This window comes from Cyprinodon variegatus, unplaced genomic scaffold, assembly GCF_000732505.1.
Source record: "Cyprinodon variegatus isolate N-32 unplaced genomic scaffold, C_variegatus-1.0 Scaffold240, whole genome shotgun sequence".
Lineage (NCBI taxonomy): Eukaryota > Metazoa > Chordata > Actinopteri > Cyprinodontiformes > Cyprinodontidae > Cyprinodon > Cyprinodon variegatus.
Window position 1 is genome coordinate 931,248 of NW_015150693.1, and position 16,038 is coordinate 947,285.

Below are 16,038 nucleotides of genomic sequence, written 5' to 3' on the forward strand. Positions count from 1 at the left end.
AACAAATCAAATGAGATTTAAAATTCTACCTGACATGTGTGACTCTGCATGAGTAATACAACAGAAGGTATTTATTTTTAGCCCCTACTGGCCAGCATCATTGGAAACGGGTCCCTGATGACCCCTCCTTGGAAAGGCTCAGACCTTTCCAAGGAGGGTAATTGTGCGGTCATTTCAGGTGATGTAACCTGAAAATTAAAATTTAATTGAAACAATGCTTAAATCTTTGGAACAAAAGGCTTTGTCTTTTTCAGAAGGTCTTCAATAATATAAATTAACATAATTGTCTTGCGAGATTTCCTTCTATGAGTGGAAAAATGCATTTTTGCACTTTGGGACTGTGTCAAAATCACATTTTTGCCTAACACACTGTCAACTAAAACCTTTGTGAAACAAACATGCTTCAACTTATTGAGTCTAAATTTGCTTGAGTTATAAGTCAAGATGTGGATCTACAAAGTTTTGTAGTGTTTATTTTGGGAAATAATTTGGCGAGGCTAAATATTTTTTATTTTTTCATTGTTTAATTACTTATAAATCAGACATGGTGACATTTAAAATAGTGTTTCCACCTGAAAAATATTCCTCAATGTCTTTCTGTCATACAAATACAAACAATTGTATTTCCAATTTATAGTTTGGGAGCTGTATTTGCTTTAATTCACATATGTAAATTCAGGAGGAATTTGCTCCTAAGACCCTCTGGACTTAAGTGATACCGGTGTATTTCCTCTTACTGAATTTATTAACGTTTTTAAAGATGCACATCCAGAGTTTCAACTTGAACAGATAGGGGATCGGTGGAGGTAGCTCAGCATTAGTGCATCGGCATTTGGCAAGAAGTCAATCCAACCTCAGTCTTTAACCCTCCCCATACCCCAAAAAACCAAGAATGGTAATAACGCATCTTATATCCAGGATCAATACTCCCTTATGTTGATTGTGGTGAAAAAAATGCAGGTTTATTTGAAAAGATTAACTCGGTAATGTGAAGACAGTATGAACAAACTTGGTCATCATTATATGTGTAATGATTTTGCTGTGGAAACTGAATACCTGCACACACATAAAAGGATTATTTTGCCATCTGTGTGAGCCTATTGAAGTGTTTTATAGGAAAGCTTCTCTGCAAGGTTACCTACAAATTTTAAACTAATGTTGGTGTAAAGATCTTGCATAAATAAACACAGCACTGGATAAAAAGGGAAGGACACACATCTCAGTTGTGTGGTGTGCACAACAAAAGGGAGCCTAGGTTTTTGAGAGAAGATGAAGATTAAAAAGATGAAAACAAAAGAAAAAAAAAAGAGAACTTGGCAAACATTGACATCCAGCTGTGCAGTAGAGAATCAATTTTTAAAAACCCAAACCAAACTACAGCTAAATCAAACCATTCACAGAAAAGAAAAGCAGAATCAAGAATAGTCAACACAGAGCACGAGTATATTTATATCTATATATATATATATATATATATCTTCATTTATTTTAATATTTAAATCCACTAAAAGTTGTAAATACAACTTTTCAATGAAAGGCACAGGAAAAAATCAGACAATGCTGATATAACACTCAAAGAAAAATACAGTACAAAAGTGGACAGTTAGTTACACATGAACAAATCCCTCAAAATTCAGCATTTCCATAGTTAAATATATGGAGTCATGGGGAAACAAAAACATAGCTGTCACAATGAATGCAGTAGAAACAAAAGGAAAAAAAAAAAATCCAAACTGGTCTTTATTGCTTTTCCTAGCTGGCAAAAAACACATCAGTCTAACATGTCAGCTTTTCCATCAAACAAAAGATCCACTTTATTTCTCTACTTACTTAAGTCTTTGTTAAACCCCCACTAGGTATTCAATATCCTACTTATGACTTTAAAAGAATGAAAAAGAGAAAAAAAGGATTTAGAGGCCTTTTTTTTTTTTTTTAAACCGAGTTGTTGTGATGAACGTGTCCCATAAACCAAGAGCAAAATGACCCACTATTTGTGAATATGCTTTTAATTTGTTGGTCCACTGAGTGTAAAATCATCTCCAACCTCTAAGTGGCACAGAGCATTTAAATATTTAACAGGGAGATTTCTGAACTGCAAAATTCAAAAACTGCAGGTCTGGAAGCTGCTTCCGTTACAAGAAAGTCATTTCATAGATTTCTCTGTTCCCTTTTTTTTATTATTCCCATTGACCTGACAGAGGTTATAGTGTTGAGCACACTTGGAGAAGTCTGACAATAGGATTCATTCATCAAATCAAGATAAAAAAGGGAAAGAAAAGAATGAGGATTAATCATGTCCTCTGGTTCTTTTAGACTCACTTCATTTTCTCTTTTAAATTAAGTGTTTTTTATGACACTGATGGAGAAAAAAGTGTTTAACAGATCATTTATCAATCCTGCTAGAGGCCTACAAAGTAAAGGGAATCATTCAAAACAGTCCTGGCGGATGATTTTTAGTGGAACAAAAAATATCTATATTCAGTCTGTTCTTCAGAGTGCAGACCAACCGAATGAAAAACAGTGGTCTCTTATTACAAATAGCCTCTTTGGTCTCACATCTGCATTAAGGGACTTCAGCAGTCCAATTATCGCAGTTTTCTATGAGCAGCTGTCTCACCCTTTCTGATTCCTATAAAAAAAGAAAAGAAAAAAAGATCCACACACAAGAAAAAAGAAAGAAAAATGATTGCCACATTTCTGAAACCTGAAAACAGTGATTGGAAAACATAAAAGTTTGCATCTCAATAAGTTTTACATCATCAGAAAGTTATTTTTTTTTCAGTAATACTGTTCAAAACAAGGATTCATAGCAAAATTACAGATTTAGAGCTTTTGTTTTCATAAATTTAGACAATTATAGCTTAGAGCTTATGAGAAAGATGAGATCTAAGAGGGGGGAGGAAAAAGTGGTTAATTCATTGAGCAAGTACGAAATTTCTGCCAAATTTAGACGAAAATACAGAAGCATAATAGCTAACTAATTCATAGGGTGAGCTACAAAGGTAATTGCAAAAGCCTATTTCCAAAGTTCTGTAACCAAACACAATGGAAAGTTTATTGGATGGAAAAAGGGCCGTCAAGAGTTTTAGGGAATTTTACAGACAGACAACAGCTGGAAACGCTTCTTTTAGAAAAGACACGCACATACGTGTCCTGGGTAAGGGATTTAATAATTCCCTGTATTTAGCTACTTACTAAAGGAAAAAGGGACTGGGTTTTGTGTTGTGATCTCAGCTTTGGATGGAAGAATATTTTGCACAGGAGAGTCAGAAAGCTGATAAGCTGAAGGGTTTCATAAAGCAATCAGACTTCTAGCGGATCATCTCCATGACGCACAGAGTTGATGTAGCAATTCATATTTAGTTGTTTATTTAAGTACTGAATGCAGAAGTATACATCATATACAGATACATTTATGGCCAGATTTTGTTTTATATCCTTTTGTTAGTCTAATTTCATATTCTATAAAAATTAAAATCAAATCTAAAGTTACAATACCAAATATGTGCATGTTTTTTTGAACTGTATAACAGAAAAAAAAAACAACCCTTTTTGATGATTTTTAATGATTATCGAGATGCATTTCTACATGAAATGAGTAGCTGTCAAGTTATTCTAATTCCTCTGATATCCATAAACTTCCAACCTGCTTATTCTCTCCCTTGGCCTTGCCTGCTACCCCGCAGCAGGTGATGCTACTTCCACCTTTCAGGCAGCAATGCTACAGAAAATTAAGAGCCAGAAACACAGCAAAACATAAACATGGCTCAAATGACTACAATTCAGTCCAAAGCAGATCAACCCTTCCAGAAATTAAATAAAACTCAGTACTATAACTGAAACAGATGTTAACATTTCTAACGGCATAAAGCGAAGAAACTGAGGCAATAAAGAGGAAAATGATCATCTGGGCTGTGTGATGCGACTGCTGCCGTTAGCCTGGCTCCAATGACAGATGTGTTTACCGGAGCCCTTCCTTATCTCCGCTCCGGAGGTGGTAGCCCACCCTGAGAGCCCGAGAGGTCAACCTTGTAACCTCGCTGTCCTGGCTCAGGCAGGACTTTTTTTTTTTCTTTTTTTTTGCAGCGCCACACTCCTTTCATACAAAGGAGAAAAGTCAAGGTAAAAGCTGGGGCTTTAACAGGGTTTGATTTCAACACTTTCTTCCTGCTCCAAAGCGCAAAGGAGCAAATGACATCATGAACAAGGAACAACAGGTCAAGAGTCCAGATAGAGAGTACAAAATTATGTCTCAAATCATCAGGCCAACGCCGACCCCATGCATTACCTTGCCATGGCAGAGGAGGAGGCAGCAGCTAACCGTGTGAGGTATTCGCGCAATTCCTTTGCCGCCTGGAAGCGGCCGTATCGCTTTTTGGGTTTGGTGCACTCGTCCAACAAAGCCTCGAGTTGTCCATCTTTGGCTATGTGAGCAGGCGGGTTGTGAAGGAGGCCTCCGGTGGTTCCCCGCCACGTGGCGTACTGCGACAGCAGGTTCTGACACACGGCATAGTAGTTGTGGTCCACAGTGACCCGGGAACAGAGGGCCTCCTTGGAGAAAGAAAGGCAGGCCTCCCTGTCGCACTCCTCGAAGCGGCTCTCATACCACACGTCGTAGTTCTCCGGCTTGTCTGTAGGGGGAAACAGAATCTCAATTACACAGAGGTAAAACAATCTTTAATCCCCTCCCCCCCTTCTTTTTTTAACATAGACTTGAGCAGATTTCTATTTCAGGAGTTTTAAATGGTCTTTTTAAAACTGAAACGTGAACCAGTGGTTTTAAATGAAAACAAATGGAAAATGAGCAGAGTTTTCCAATGTGTGCAACCTCCATTTCACTAGGTTTCTCCAGGAACAACTAAATTAAAGGTCAAAGCTTATACTTCACCCTTTGAGATGAATTTATTTCACAATGCTATGTAATACCTGATTAAAATGCATTTTAGCAGCAGCTAAAAGACATGCTGCTTTTCAACTTAGGCCCCCTGCACATCTTTTTCTTTCTTTAAATGTGCTGGCTGTATAATATTGACATTTTTATTTTATCTTTTTTTTTTTTTAAGGTACAGCACAAAGGAGAGCTTTTGGTTGATTTTTGTTTAGTTTTCATCTGCTGAGGTTCCTCTCCTCCTGGCGTTAGTAACCATGGCGACAATGGCCAGACACACCTGGTTTGATCAGTACATCCAGTAATAAAAGACAGGAAACAAACAAGCTGTCTTAAGTAGTTAATTATGCTTGGAGTCTATTCTGATTTCATTCCAAGAACTATTATAATAGCAAATGTCATTGTAGTGAATTGTGCAATACAAATAAACTTGCATTGCCTTACACATTTTAAATGAGATTAGCGTCATATTATTTATTAACATCACTACCACTACATAAACAGAACTCACTGTTTTTTATTCCATAAAATCCTCATGCTAAGATAAAAAAAATCATATTTTATGAAAGAGACTGAAAGCCTAAAATTACCAGAAGCCTACTTTTCTGTACTCCTGCTGTCTGGTGAAAGCTTTGTTCTCTCTTGCTGAATAAGTGGAAGGGAAAAAAATCATCTAATTTTCAATGTCAAACATAGATTAATTTAAAATATGTTAAACCTATGTTTCCACAAGGATTACTTAAAACGGTTAGCTGGTTCAGTAACTGCAACCAAACTAAATCATCCAAGTGCGCTGTTGTTAGCATGATTTGATGCTGCTTATGGGTACTAGCTGATCAGAAAAGTATTTGATTTTTTCCTCCTAAAAAGAAAAAAAAGTTCTGTGGCTATTGTGGTATTTACTGTATGTCAAGTAGAAAGAAAGCAGAGGTAAAAAATGAAACAAATATCCTTGGAATGGGATTTAAATCACAGAAAAACAGTTTCAGTACACAGATCAAAGGCTAAGATTGTTGGGATAGGCACATAACAGGCACTTTTTATTTAAGCTTTAATCTAGGGCTGCAACTAATGATTATTTTGCAAATCGATTAATCTGTTGATTATTTTTTTGATTGATAATCCGATAGCCAAAGGTTCCTCAAAGAAGACTTTTTATGATATCAAACCAGGTGAAAACTAAAACGTTTCCACTTGAGGAACATATTTATGAACGAACAACTTTTTACCCTAAATGCAAAAGGTTTATATATATTTTTACCATTCCTGCTCTAAGTGGATTTTTCTGTGAGCTAAAGGCATGTTTTTAGGGTCTGTATACTCCAGTAAACGATTAATCAATTACTAAATTAGTTGATGATTATTTCAATAATGGATTAATCCGATTGATTCAACTCTACTTTAATCAACTAGTTAGCAGTAATAGCGAATTAAACTGGACACTTTGTGGATCTACTCACCATCTTGATTTCGCTCTGAAACAAATAGTCTCAGCTTGACTCAAATTAGGGAAAAAGTTGGAAAATACATGGAAAGAAAAAGTTAACCCAGTGAATGCACTGAGTGAAAGTAAAACACCCTTCAATTGAGACTTTAAAACTAATATGTTGGCCTTTTCTTCAGGGTGCTACATTAAAGGGGTGAGACTTTAGCTGATGGCAAAATTGCTTTATTTTATCCTTTTAAATTTGATTATGAATGTGTTCAATTACTTAAGTGCACACATGCATTTATATTTACTTTAAATTTGTAAATGACTAATATAAGCTACCCAAAAAAAAAAAAAAGATCAAATAAATATTTAGTTAAGATAACAGAAAATAATCTAATGAAAAAATAAGGCAGATCATCATGTTTCCCCCACCTCCAAAATAAAATTAAACTGATTACTCGAGGTACAAAGTCAAGGAAAACATTTCGATTTAAATCCAAATTATCTTAAATTGATAATCGGTTGCAAAAAAAAAACTAACAAAAAAAAAACAATTATAAGAATCTGACCTTTTAAAACCCTAAGTGGGTTTGAGGAATGGACCTCTAGGTTCCCAGTGTCATGGCTGTTTGAGGTTTTTTTGCATTCATTAAAAGAATAAATTATATTAACAAAAATGTTTCAGCGTCTTTGTGTAGTTGGAGCCTTTATTCTTCATGGTTCATATTTTTCAGGTATGCAAATCATACTGAGTTTATTTAAATAACCCAAGGATTTAACCATACCAGCCACTGAGAGGATCGAAAAAACTCTAAAAGCCTGCAGCCACTGTGAGAAACCCCCTTTTTTTAAAAAGCTCACCACCGAACAGCCGTCTACAGTTTCATTTGACAGAAATGAACCCTTTTACTTGATTTACAGAGCAAATAAAATTCTTTCCCCTGCTCATTTTATTTTCCTTTTTCATTCTCTTTAGAGAATTGAGTTAGGAAAGAAGGGAGGCAATAAAAAAAAAACCCTGGAATGATGAGAGAGCTATTGGTTTGCGCATTAAAAGCAGATCAATAACACTGTTGGTAGACTGGAGGGGACCCAGAGGATGCAAACATATAATCAGTGCATCAGGCACTGTAATGCACTTCTCCTCTGGCTCATCAGAACAACTCAATCAAACGTCCGACGCTGGGCCGTTAGTGAGAAGAGGGGAACCCACTGTGGGCCCCCACCCCCGAAGAGGAGAGGCACATCAACCTCAATTTGTGTGGGTGATGAAGATGGATATATCTGTGCACCAACGCATATAAAGACGTACACGAAAAACGCAGCAAGGTGAGGTGAAAAGCAATTATTTGCCTTCGAAGCAGTCATGCGTCACACATCAGCACTGATTGACAGATGGCATCTGGAGAGTGTCCCGCTCTTCAGACACACACACACCCCCACAGATAGAGAAAGAACCCTCAGAAGGAAAAACAGGATAGACTCAAGGACAGAAAGTATTTTTACATTTTGTTAGCTTGCAATCACCAACTTAAATGCATTGCACTGGGATTTTAGATTATATGCGGTGTAGTGGATACCTAATGTGTAAGGTGAATGGAGCGGAACGAAAAATCAATTCAAAAATCATAAAAAGTATTATTTTTAATTTGTATTTACAGTGAATTTAGCTTTTAAGTATTAATCCCTTAAATCCAAAAGGGATTCCAAAAAGCAAAAAATAAAAAATAAAAAAAAAATTAAATTCAATATATACATATTTTTTTAATTGGAGGTCTCTTGTGTTACATTCAATTTCAGTACAAAATACTGCTGTCCTGTGAAAGCTTCAGTGGACAGATAATCTACAAAAATCAAGAAATAAAGCAGAAAGGTTTAAAGAGAAATGTCAAGGACAGAGTCACTTGGGGAAGTTGCAAGGGTAGTTCTATGGTGACTCTGGAGGAGCTGCAGAGATCCATATCTAAGCTGTGGTAAACTGCTGACAGGTAAACTATAACTGGTTTACATAAACATGTTGGTTTCTATGGAAGCAAGAAGAAAGGTAACATCCTCTTCAGGAAAGATGATGGTAGAAGTATGTTGTACAAATGCTTTAGATTAGCAAGGAAGATTAACACAAATCCAGGTCAGACTTTCTTATTTTAAGAAAGAAACCATGTTTTGTTTTTTTTGTTAAAAAGTATCGACTAAAAGCTAATTTTCAAAAATCTGGTAAAGAGATACCAATAAAATAAATCTTGATGTTTTACCTTGAAAAATGTATATTTCCAAGCCATGAATGCTTCTTGGAAGGTACCTGAACCTGTTTTTTTTTTCTACCTGCTGGTATGTGTAGATTTACAAAACAAATGAAATCATTTTCAATTCAAATCAGCGGCAGCATCAGACGTAGTATGACCATCTAGCATCGTGTCCTTGCGTTTTTTGTACCTTCCATGTTAAAGAGCTCAGTCAGGCCTTTATTGCATTCCTCTCACTTCCTTTAGCTTCACAAGGTTGCACAGAGTTGGGAGGCATGTACTGAGACCTCGTTAGCAAAGCCTTACCATTGAGCTAAGAGAGAAAGGTCGCATATTTTGGAAGCAAGAGGAAGAGAAAAGTGCATATGTGCCGAGGACAATGAGTGACATGAGTGTTGCCCAACCATCCAGAGACGCTATGAGCTCAGCCATGAGGAAATCACTCGTTTCGCACGGCTGGGCTGTGCAGACAAAAGGGCACAGCACTCCGTCTTCAGAATCCCACATGCATCAATATGGATGGTTCTAATAAGAGGGCGGAACGACGTGTTGCTTTCCGCACGTCTGATTTACAAATCGATGGGTTTCAGTTTGGAACGGTGATTCTATCGTCACATGTTTTAGCTAACTTTCCCAGCTCAGGCTTTAATTGTAGGGATTGGATCCTCTATTACCACAGCCAGGGAAGTTGCTGCGCCTGTTTCCTACTGATCTTCGTCACAGGGCCGTGACCTAGTAATGCTTATTACTGCCATGATCCCCCCCTTCTTCTTCTTCCTCCTGCTGCGCCTCAGCTTTTTGGCACACGCACACAAACAGATCCAGGCGCACAAACATGCAGGAAGCAAATAAACTCAAGGCTTAAGCTCTGAAAGGCCAGGGGTAAGCAGCTTGAGTTGTCAGACTCTAAATGTGTCGGGCCAGACAAAGGGAGTATCAACCTGGATTGTGCTCCAGGACTGGCAAAGGGCTTCGGTGACAGGCTGGAAAATTGCAGCTCTTGGCATTAAGATAAATACACACTTCTGAGGAAAGCAAATACACAAACACACATAAGCATTATAGCATAGAAATTAAGCAGAAAAATCAAGCGAACGACTGCAGTGATGTTTGAATTCCTTCACAGGTTCTGCTTTACGCTTTGTGGTTCCCTGGAGTTGAAGCTTGTAATTTGGCAAAACGGCACTTTATCCCAAGATAAATGTATCAGACTGCTTCCATTATGTGTATAAAAATGGAAACATGCTCCTTTTGCTTACAAGCCATATCTCATATCTGTCAAAGTGAACAATGCTGAAACCTCAACATCTAGCAACACAATAGTTTATCAATCTAATAGGATTTCAGCACAAGGGGGACAAATGCAAGTACTGGAGGAGGTGGCCGTTGCTCTCTCTGAAGTGGCCCCTGGAAGGAAGACTGAAGGGAGGCGAGCGGCAGTGCTCAGCCTGTGATGTATAGCTTTCCTGGACCTTTTTATGTTTTTTTTTTAAAGAGGAAAAAATCTAGGGCAGCAGAGATGGCTCGTTATCCGAACAATCTTAGCTTTGATGGGGATGCATGCGTAGAGGCAGAAGGGGTGCTGGATGAGTATATTCTTAGAAGAGGGGAGACTTCCTGCATATGGAAATTCTCAAGAGGCCGTTCCTAAAACATTCAGTGCTTCCTCATTCCCCATTTCATTTCCGCCCAATCCAAACTACATCCAACTTCATGTCATGTTCACACTGAGGAGCTGAGATGGATGAAACAAGTGGATGAGGAGTGATGTGATGGTCAAAACAAGTGTAATGTCTTTAGATTACAGATTACCAGTTAAAAGAAAAGTACAATAATTTACGATGGTGCGTGTTATGTGATCTGTACGAGGATCTGTCCAGCTCTGTCACAATGAAAAAATTTAACCTTTGATAAGTTGGGGTGATTATGAGAGATTTGCAGGCTAACAAACGCCTGAAAAAAGAATCAAGGTGGCACAGTTATACAGTGGTCTGCAAAAGTTTGGGCAACCTTGTTAATTTCCATGATCTTCCTTCATAAATCGTTGGTTCTTAGGAAAAATAAAAAATTTGTTAAATATATCATATAGGAGACAAACACAGTGATATTTGAGAGGTGAAACGAAGTTTATACCATTTACAGGAAGTGTGCAATAATTGTTTTAACAAAATTAGGCATGTGCATAAATTTGGGCATTGTTGTCATTTTACTGATTTAAAAATCTCTAGAACCAATTATTGGAAATCAAAATTGTTTTGGGAAGCTCAGTGACCCTTGACCTACATACACAGGTGAACCCAAATATGAGAGAGTATTTAAGGGGGGGCAATTGTAAGTTTCCCTCCTCTGTGAATCTTCTCTGAAGAGTAGCGACATGGGAGTCTCAAAACAACTGTCACATGACCTGAAAACAAAGATTGTTCACCATCATGAATTAGGGGAAGGATACCGATGCCGGCTTCCTTTTCGAATAAGGTGCTGTGGACTGATGAAACTAAAATTGAGTTATTTGGACATAACAAGGGGTGTCATGCATGGAGGAAAAACAACACAGCATTCCTAGAAAAACACCTGCTGCCTACAGTAAAATTTGGTGGTGGTTCCATCCTGCTGTGGGCCTGTGTGGCCAGTGCAGAGACTGGGAATCTTGTTAAAGTTGAGGGATGCATGGATTCCACCAAATATCAACAGATTCTGGAGACCAATGTCCAGGAATCAGTGACAAGGCTGAAGCTGCGCCGGGGCTGGATCTTTCAACAGGACAATGACCCTAAACACTGCTCAAAATCTACTAAGGCATTCATACAGAGGAACAAGTACAACGTTCTGGAATGGCCATCTCAGTCCCCAGACCTGAATATTATTGAAAATCTGTGGAGTGACTTACAGAGAGCTGTCCATGCTCGGAAACCATCAAACCTGAATGAATTAGAGGTGTTTTGTAAAGAGGAATGGTCCAAAATACCTCCAACCAGAATCCAGACTCTCATAGGAAGCTATAGGAAGCGTTTAGAAGGTGTTATTTCTGCAAAAGGGGGATCTACTAAATATTGAGTTATTTTTTTTGATTGTGGTGCCCAAATTTATGCACATGCCTAATTTTGTTTAAACAATTATTGCACACTTCCTGTAAATGGTATAAACTTCGTTTCACTTCTCAAATATCACTGTGTTTGTCTCCTATATGATATATTTAACTGATTTTTTTTATCCTAAGAACCAACGATTTATGAAGGAAAATCATGGAAATTAACAAGGTTGCCCAAACCTTTGCAGACCAGTGTATATCAAATGAAACTAATCTCTAAAGTTTTTTTCTGTAATCTGACATACTTGTTTAGTTTGAGAAGCATTTGATAAGCTTTTTGTTAGAGATCTAACTGGAACTGAGACAAAGCAGAATGGAGTAAGACCCTAGGATCACCTGGCTCTCAGGGTAGATAAAACAAAAGATTAAAAACTGTTAAAGAACAAAGAACTGAAACCATATAGATCATATCTGCATGTGCACAGATTCTTTAGCGAAGCCAGAAAAACACCTTTCAGTCATCATCATCTACCCAAATATGTAGTTTGCTAAACTATTCGGACTGAGAGGAAAATGTCACTTTGTTAAGATAAAGCTAAAATTGAGCTTTTTTAGCAACAAGAATTAGAATCTGGTGTGAAAGAAAGACTATGTAGAATAGCACCATATAATGGTAAGTATGGTGGAGGGCCTATGATGCTGTGGGCATGTTTCTCGTTTAATGGACCCAGAAATACCTCTTAAGTACCAGGAGAATTTTAAGAAGTGTAATGGAGTCTCTTTCCACAACACGTGTTAAACTCCTTTGTCTTCCAATGGCATTTTTTCACCTGAAGAAATAACAGAAGGGATTTTTTCTGTCTGAGGAAATGCTAGTGAAATGAATAGCAGCTTCTTTCTTCTTCTTCATTTTGCACATCTTTGTCAGGGGTGCATATTGAAAGCTGGTCACAGACAAAAGAAATGGAAAAAAAGTAGCTAAGTAATTATAAATGATAATTCAATGACATTTACCTTGCTTTATCTGTCTTTTGTCTGCAACCAGGACATTTTCGGCGTCAACAATGATGACTTTTCCGTCCCGGGGGCCGACTGCAAAGTTATCAAAGCTGACATCCAGCAGGTAGAGGGCAAAGTCAAAGTCATTGTTGGTGAGCTGCTCTGCAATGTCCATCAGCTGCCGCGCCAGGTCAACCCTCTTCTCCCATGGTGCATTGTAGAAGCTCCACAGCTCCTCGCCCACGTAGTTGACAGCTACCATGCGCCCACACGCTCCCAGGTACTTGGCGAACGGCCACCCTTCATCCGATGGAAAGCTCTGGGAAGGAAAATGAGGACAAAATATGTCAGGCGGTGAAAATCGAATAACAAATACTCTAGTGGCTGTGAAAGGCAAAGGCTAACACATGAATTGTGGAGACAGTCACCGTGTCAGAGAACAGACTTTTAATTTGCTCTGAAATCAGTTCCTGAATCCAGAGAAAAAGATGAAAGGGAAGGAAAGAAAAAAAAAATACAAGAAGCTGATGCAGCCTTAGGTAATTTCTGATAAATTATTTGAAACACAATAGCTGAAAATCAGCCAGAGAATCACGTGAAACAGAGCCAGCTTGGGGTAGAACGGATTAAATTTAATAAAAGCAAAGAGCCAGTTTGCGTTTAAGCCCTCCAGCCACAAGCTGATGCTGGCTGCTTTGCTCTGTGCTTCCAGAAAGCTGATAGGAGGTGATTTGTGGCAGCAGCAGTTAGCAGGAAAGCCTTATGCTTTCTGATGCGACTGCGGGGCGTTTAAACGGCTTCGTGGTGCTGCTTAACCCGGTTAATACAGTTTGGGAATACTGACAGGAAATCACTTCATATCAAGGGTTCAAACCGGTTCAAAACACCAAGATAAACAGTTCAGAAGCTCTTGTTCCATCGATGCTACAGCACAATTTTACCTCTTTTCTTTTTATTTTCTTGGTTCCTGCACTCCAACAAACATTAACCTGTCATTTATGATTTAAATGGAAGTAGGGATGTCTAAAATGAATATGGGGCAAACTAATTTTCATGAAAAAAAAAAAAGAAAAAAAAAGAAAAGAAGAGCAGATCTTGCTGCTATGAGACCACCATTCTGGCATCTTACAATTTTCCTTCCTTCTCCTTCTCTCCTTTGGATCCATTTCATTGTCACAGGCTGTCAAGGCAGTCAGACAAATCGATGGAAAATAACAGCCGGAATCCAACTTTTATGCAGACGCAAGATTTTTCACCACAAATGATAATAAGCTCCCATCATATAACATAAACTCTCCACCAGGGGCCTCCATCTTTCATAATAAACACCTGCCATATGTTTTGCTAATGACAACCCACAATTTCCATGTATTTTTTGCAGTATTCTTTTGGCATGTGTCCGACGCAGAAACCCGGCAGGAGAGGAAACCACTAGGACACTGCAGGTGTGAACTATTATGACTTCTGCATCCTTGTCTGCTCTCAGAGTAATTCAATATTTTACCAGCTTTCAATTTCTGCCAAGAGGCTGGGAGGGTTAAATATGCATGGCTGCTTCAACTACTTCTAAACTTTAATGGAATCCAAATTATTTACAGGCGGATGTGTTAACCACCCACTGCAACGCTCCCCACTGGGACCATAGAAGGTGTATCTCCAGGATAACAGATAGACCTGTACCGCATATAAACTACAGATCTAAGTAGGCTGAAGAACAGATTACTACTGTAGCTTCCTAAAGTAATCATACCCTATGAACCATTTGGTCATGTTACAAAATAAAATCTACATGCTTTTATTGGGATTTTAGATGATGTACTTAAGGAAAATTAAAAAGAAGAATCTAACCCAGGGTAACCGACTGTCTTCAGACGTTAATTAGTAAACCCCACATTGGAAGGTAGACAACCTGAGTGTGGAAAAACTGAATATATTCTAGGTCTGGAGGAGCAGTAACGTCCCTGTTAAGACTGGTTCCCTCGGCAAGATTTAAAAAAAAAAGAATGGCTTTGGTGGTATAATAAGAAGAAATATATTGCCATGTGAACCCCCTTTGGAAGAATATTTCACAATTTGGAATTATTTAAAGCCATGCAAGCCATGAATATGAAATGCATGAATAAAGATTCTCAGGTGTATTCAAACTGCAGTTTTAGGCTTAGAGAACTCTGTCTGGTAACTAAAAGTAGCTATGGTTGTAGTCAGAGATCTGCACCAGGTTGGGTATCCGAGGGTATCTGTCAAGCCCCCCCAATCCTGGTCCTGCTGCACTGCCGGTCTCCTGCCCACATGAACAACACCACCACATGTGAGCAGAAGTCAGCAGAGGCATAGAGAAACAGGCTATCCAAACTAATATGGAACAATAAGAACATTACATGTAACAAAATGAACCAATAAACAGAACCATAATACAGGGTCATTACAGTATTTTTCTAAGCAACGAGGCAAACCTTACTTTATGCAAATTTACAGCTGTTAATCAGTGGGCACAGCGCGTACTGGATGTGAGTGTAAGGCAATGTTCTTTACCGTCTCCGTTATTATAAATGGTTTTGTGTACACTTTGTGATCACAGGTCAAGTCGTACTTCATTATTTATGGGTCCGAGGGGTCCTGCTCGCTTCTTCCGGCTCAGATCAAGAACCTTGGCAGACAGAGGTGCCGCACTTGCTGTGATTGGCTTAGTTATTTCATCCAGTCTAATTAGATGAAAAATTCTAATGGCTGTGTATTAGTAGCTACCTGACGTTTTGTAATCATATCTATTTAACCAGAAAAACTCCTCAGATTCATTCAGCAGGGAACAAAGCAATGCCCAATTGTTGTGTCACGTGACCAAATTAGCTAATTTCATTGGCTAAAAGCTGCATCGAGTGTAAATTGATTTGGCTTGAGTTCACCAAAAGGTCGACACATTTGCAGTTGAATTTTTTGCAGGCAATTTTTTTACCAGATATAAATTCAGTGTAAGGAATACGGTGTTAAAAAATATTCAGTGTTTAAAATTTGGTGTACAGAAAAAGGCAGATTCCAATGACATTCCATATTCAACCCTTCAGCAGGACGACATTAAAGATACAGCAAGAGCAACAAATGAATAGTTCAGATCAGGGATCTCAAACACAAGTCCTTGAGGGCTGGTATGCAGCAACTTAAAGATATCTCCCTGGTCAGACAGACCTGAATAAAATGTCTAAATTACCTCCTCAGTTGAAGTCAAGCTCTCCAGAGTCCTGCAAAGAACCTAATTATTTGATACAGGTGTGTTAAAGCAGAGATGCATCAAAAACTGCACAACACGGGCCCTCAAGGACTTGATTCTGACATCCCTGGATAAGATCAAAGCATGGTCATGTGCTTGAAATGGCCAAGTCAAACACAAAAGCTCACTTCTATTCAATGTGATGGAGCTTGAAATAATATCCAAAGCTAAAAGGGCAATAAG

At 38.3% G+C, this 16,038-nt stretch overlaps 1 protein-coding gene across 2 annotated transcripts in view; it reads right to left on the reverse strand.

Moving 5' to 3' along the window:
• Positions 1–1,458: 1,458 nt before the first annotated feature.
• LOC107089137 (chromosome unknown open reading frame, human C3orf58) overlaps positions 1,459–16,038 on the reverse strand; it is a 42,068-nt gene continuing 27,488 nt past the window's right edge. For both annotated transcript variants that reach the window (XM_015381731.1, XM_015381732.1), the window contains 2 exons: positions 12,606–12,909; positions 1,459–4,631 (listed from right to left, as the gene is read on the reverse strand). In XM_015381731.1, coding sequence (XP_015237217.1) covers positions 4,285–4,631; positions 12,606–12,909 — 651 coding nt within the window. In that variant the 3' untranslated portion in view covers positions 1,459–4,284. The remainder of the gene's footprint in view (positions 4,632–12,605; positions 12,910–16,038) is intronic.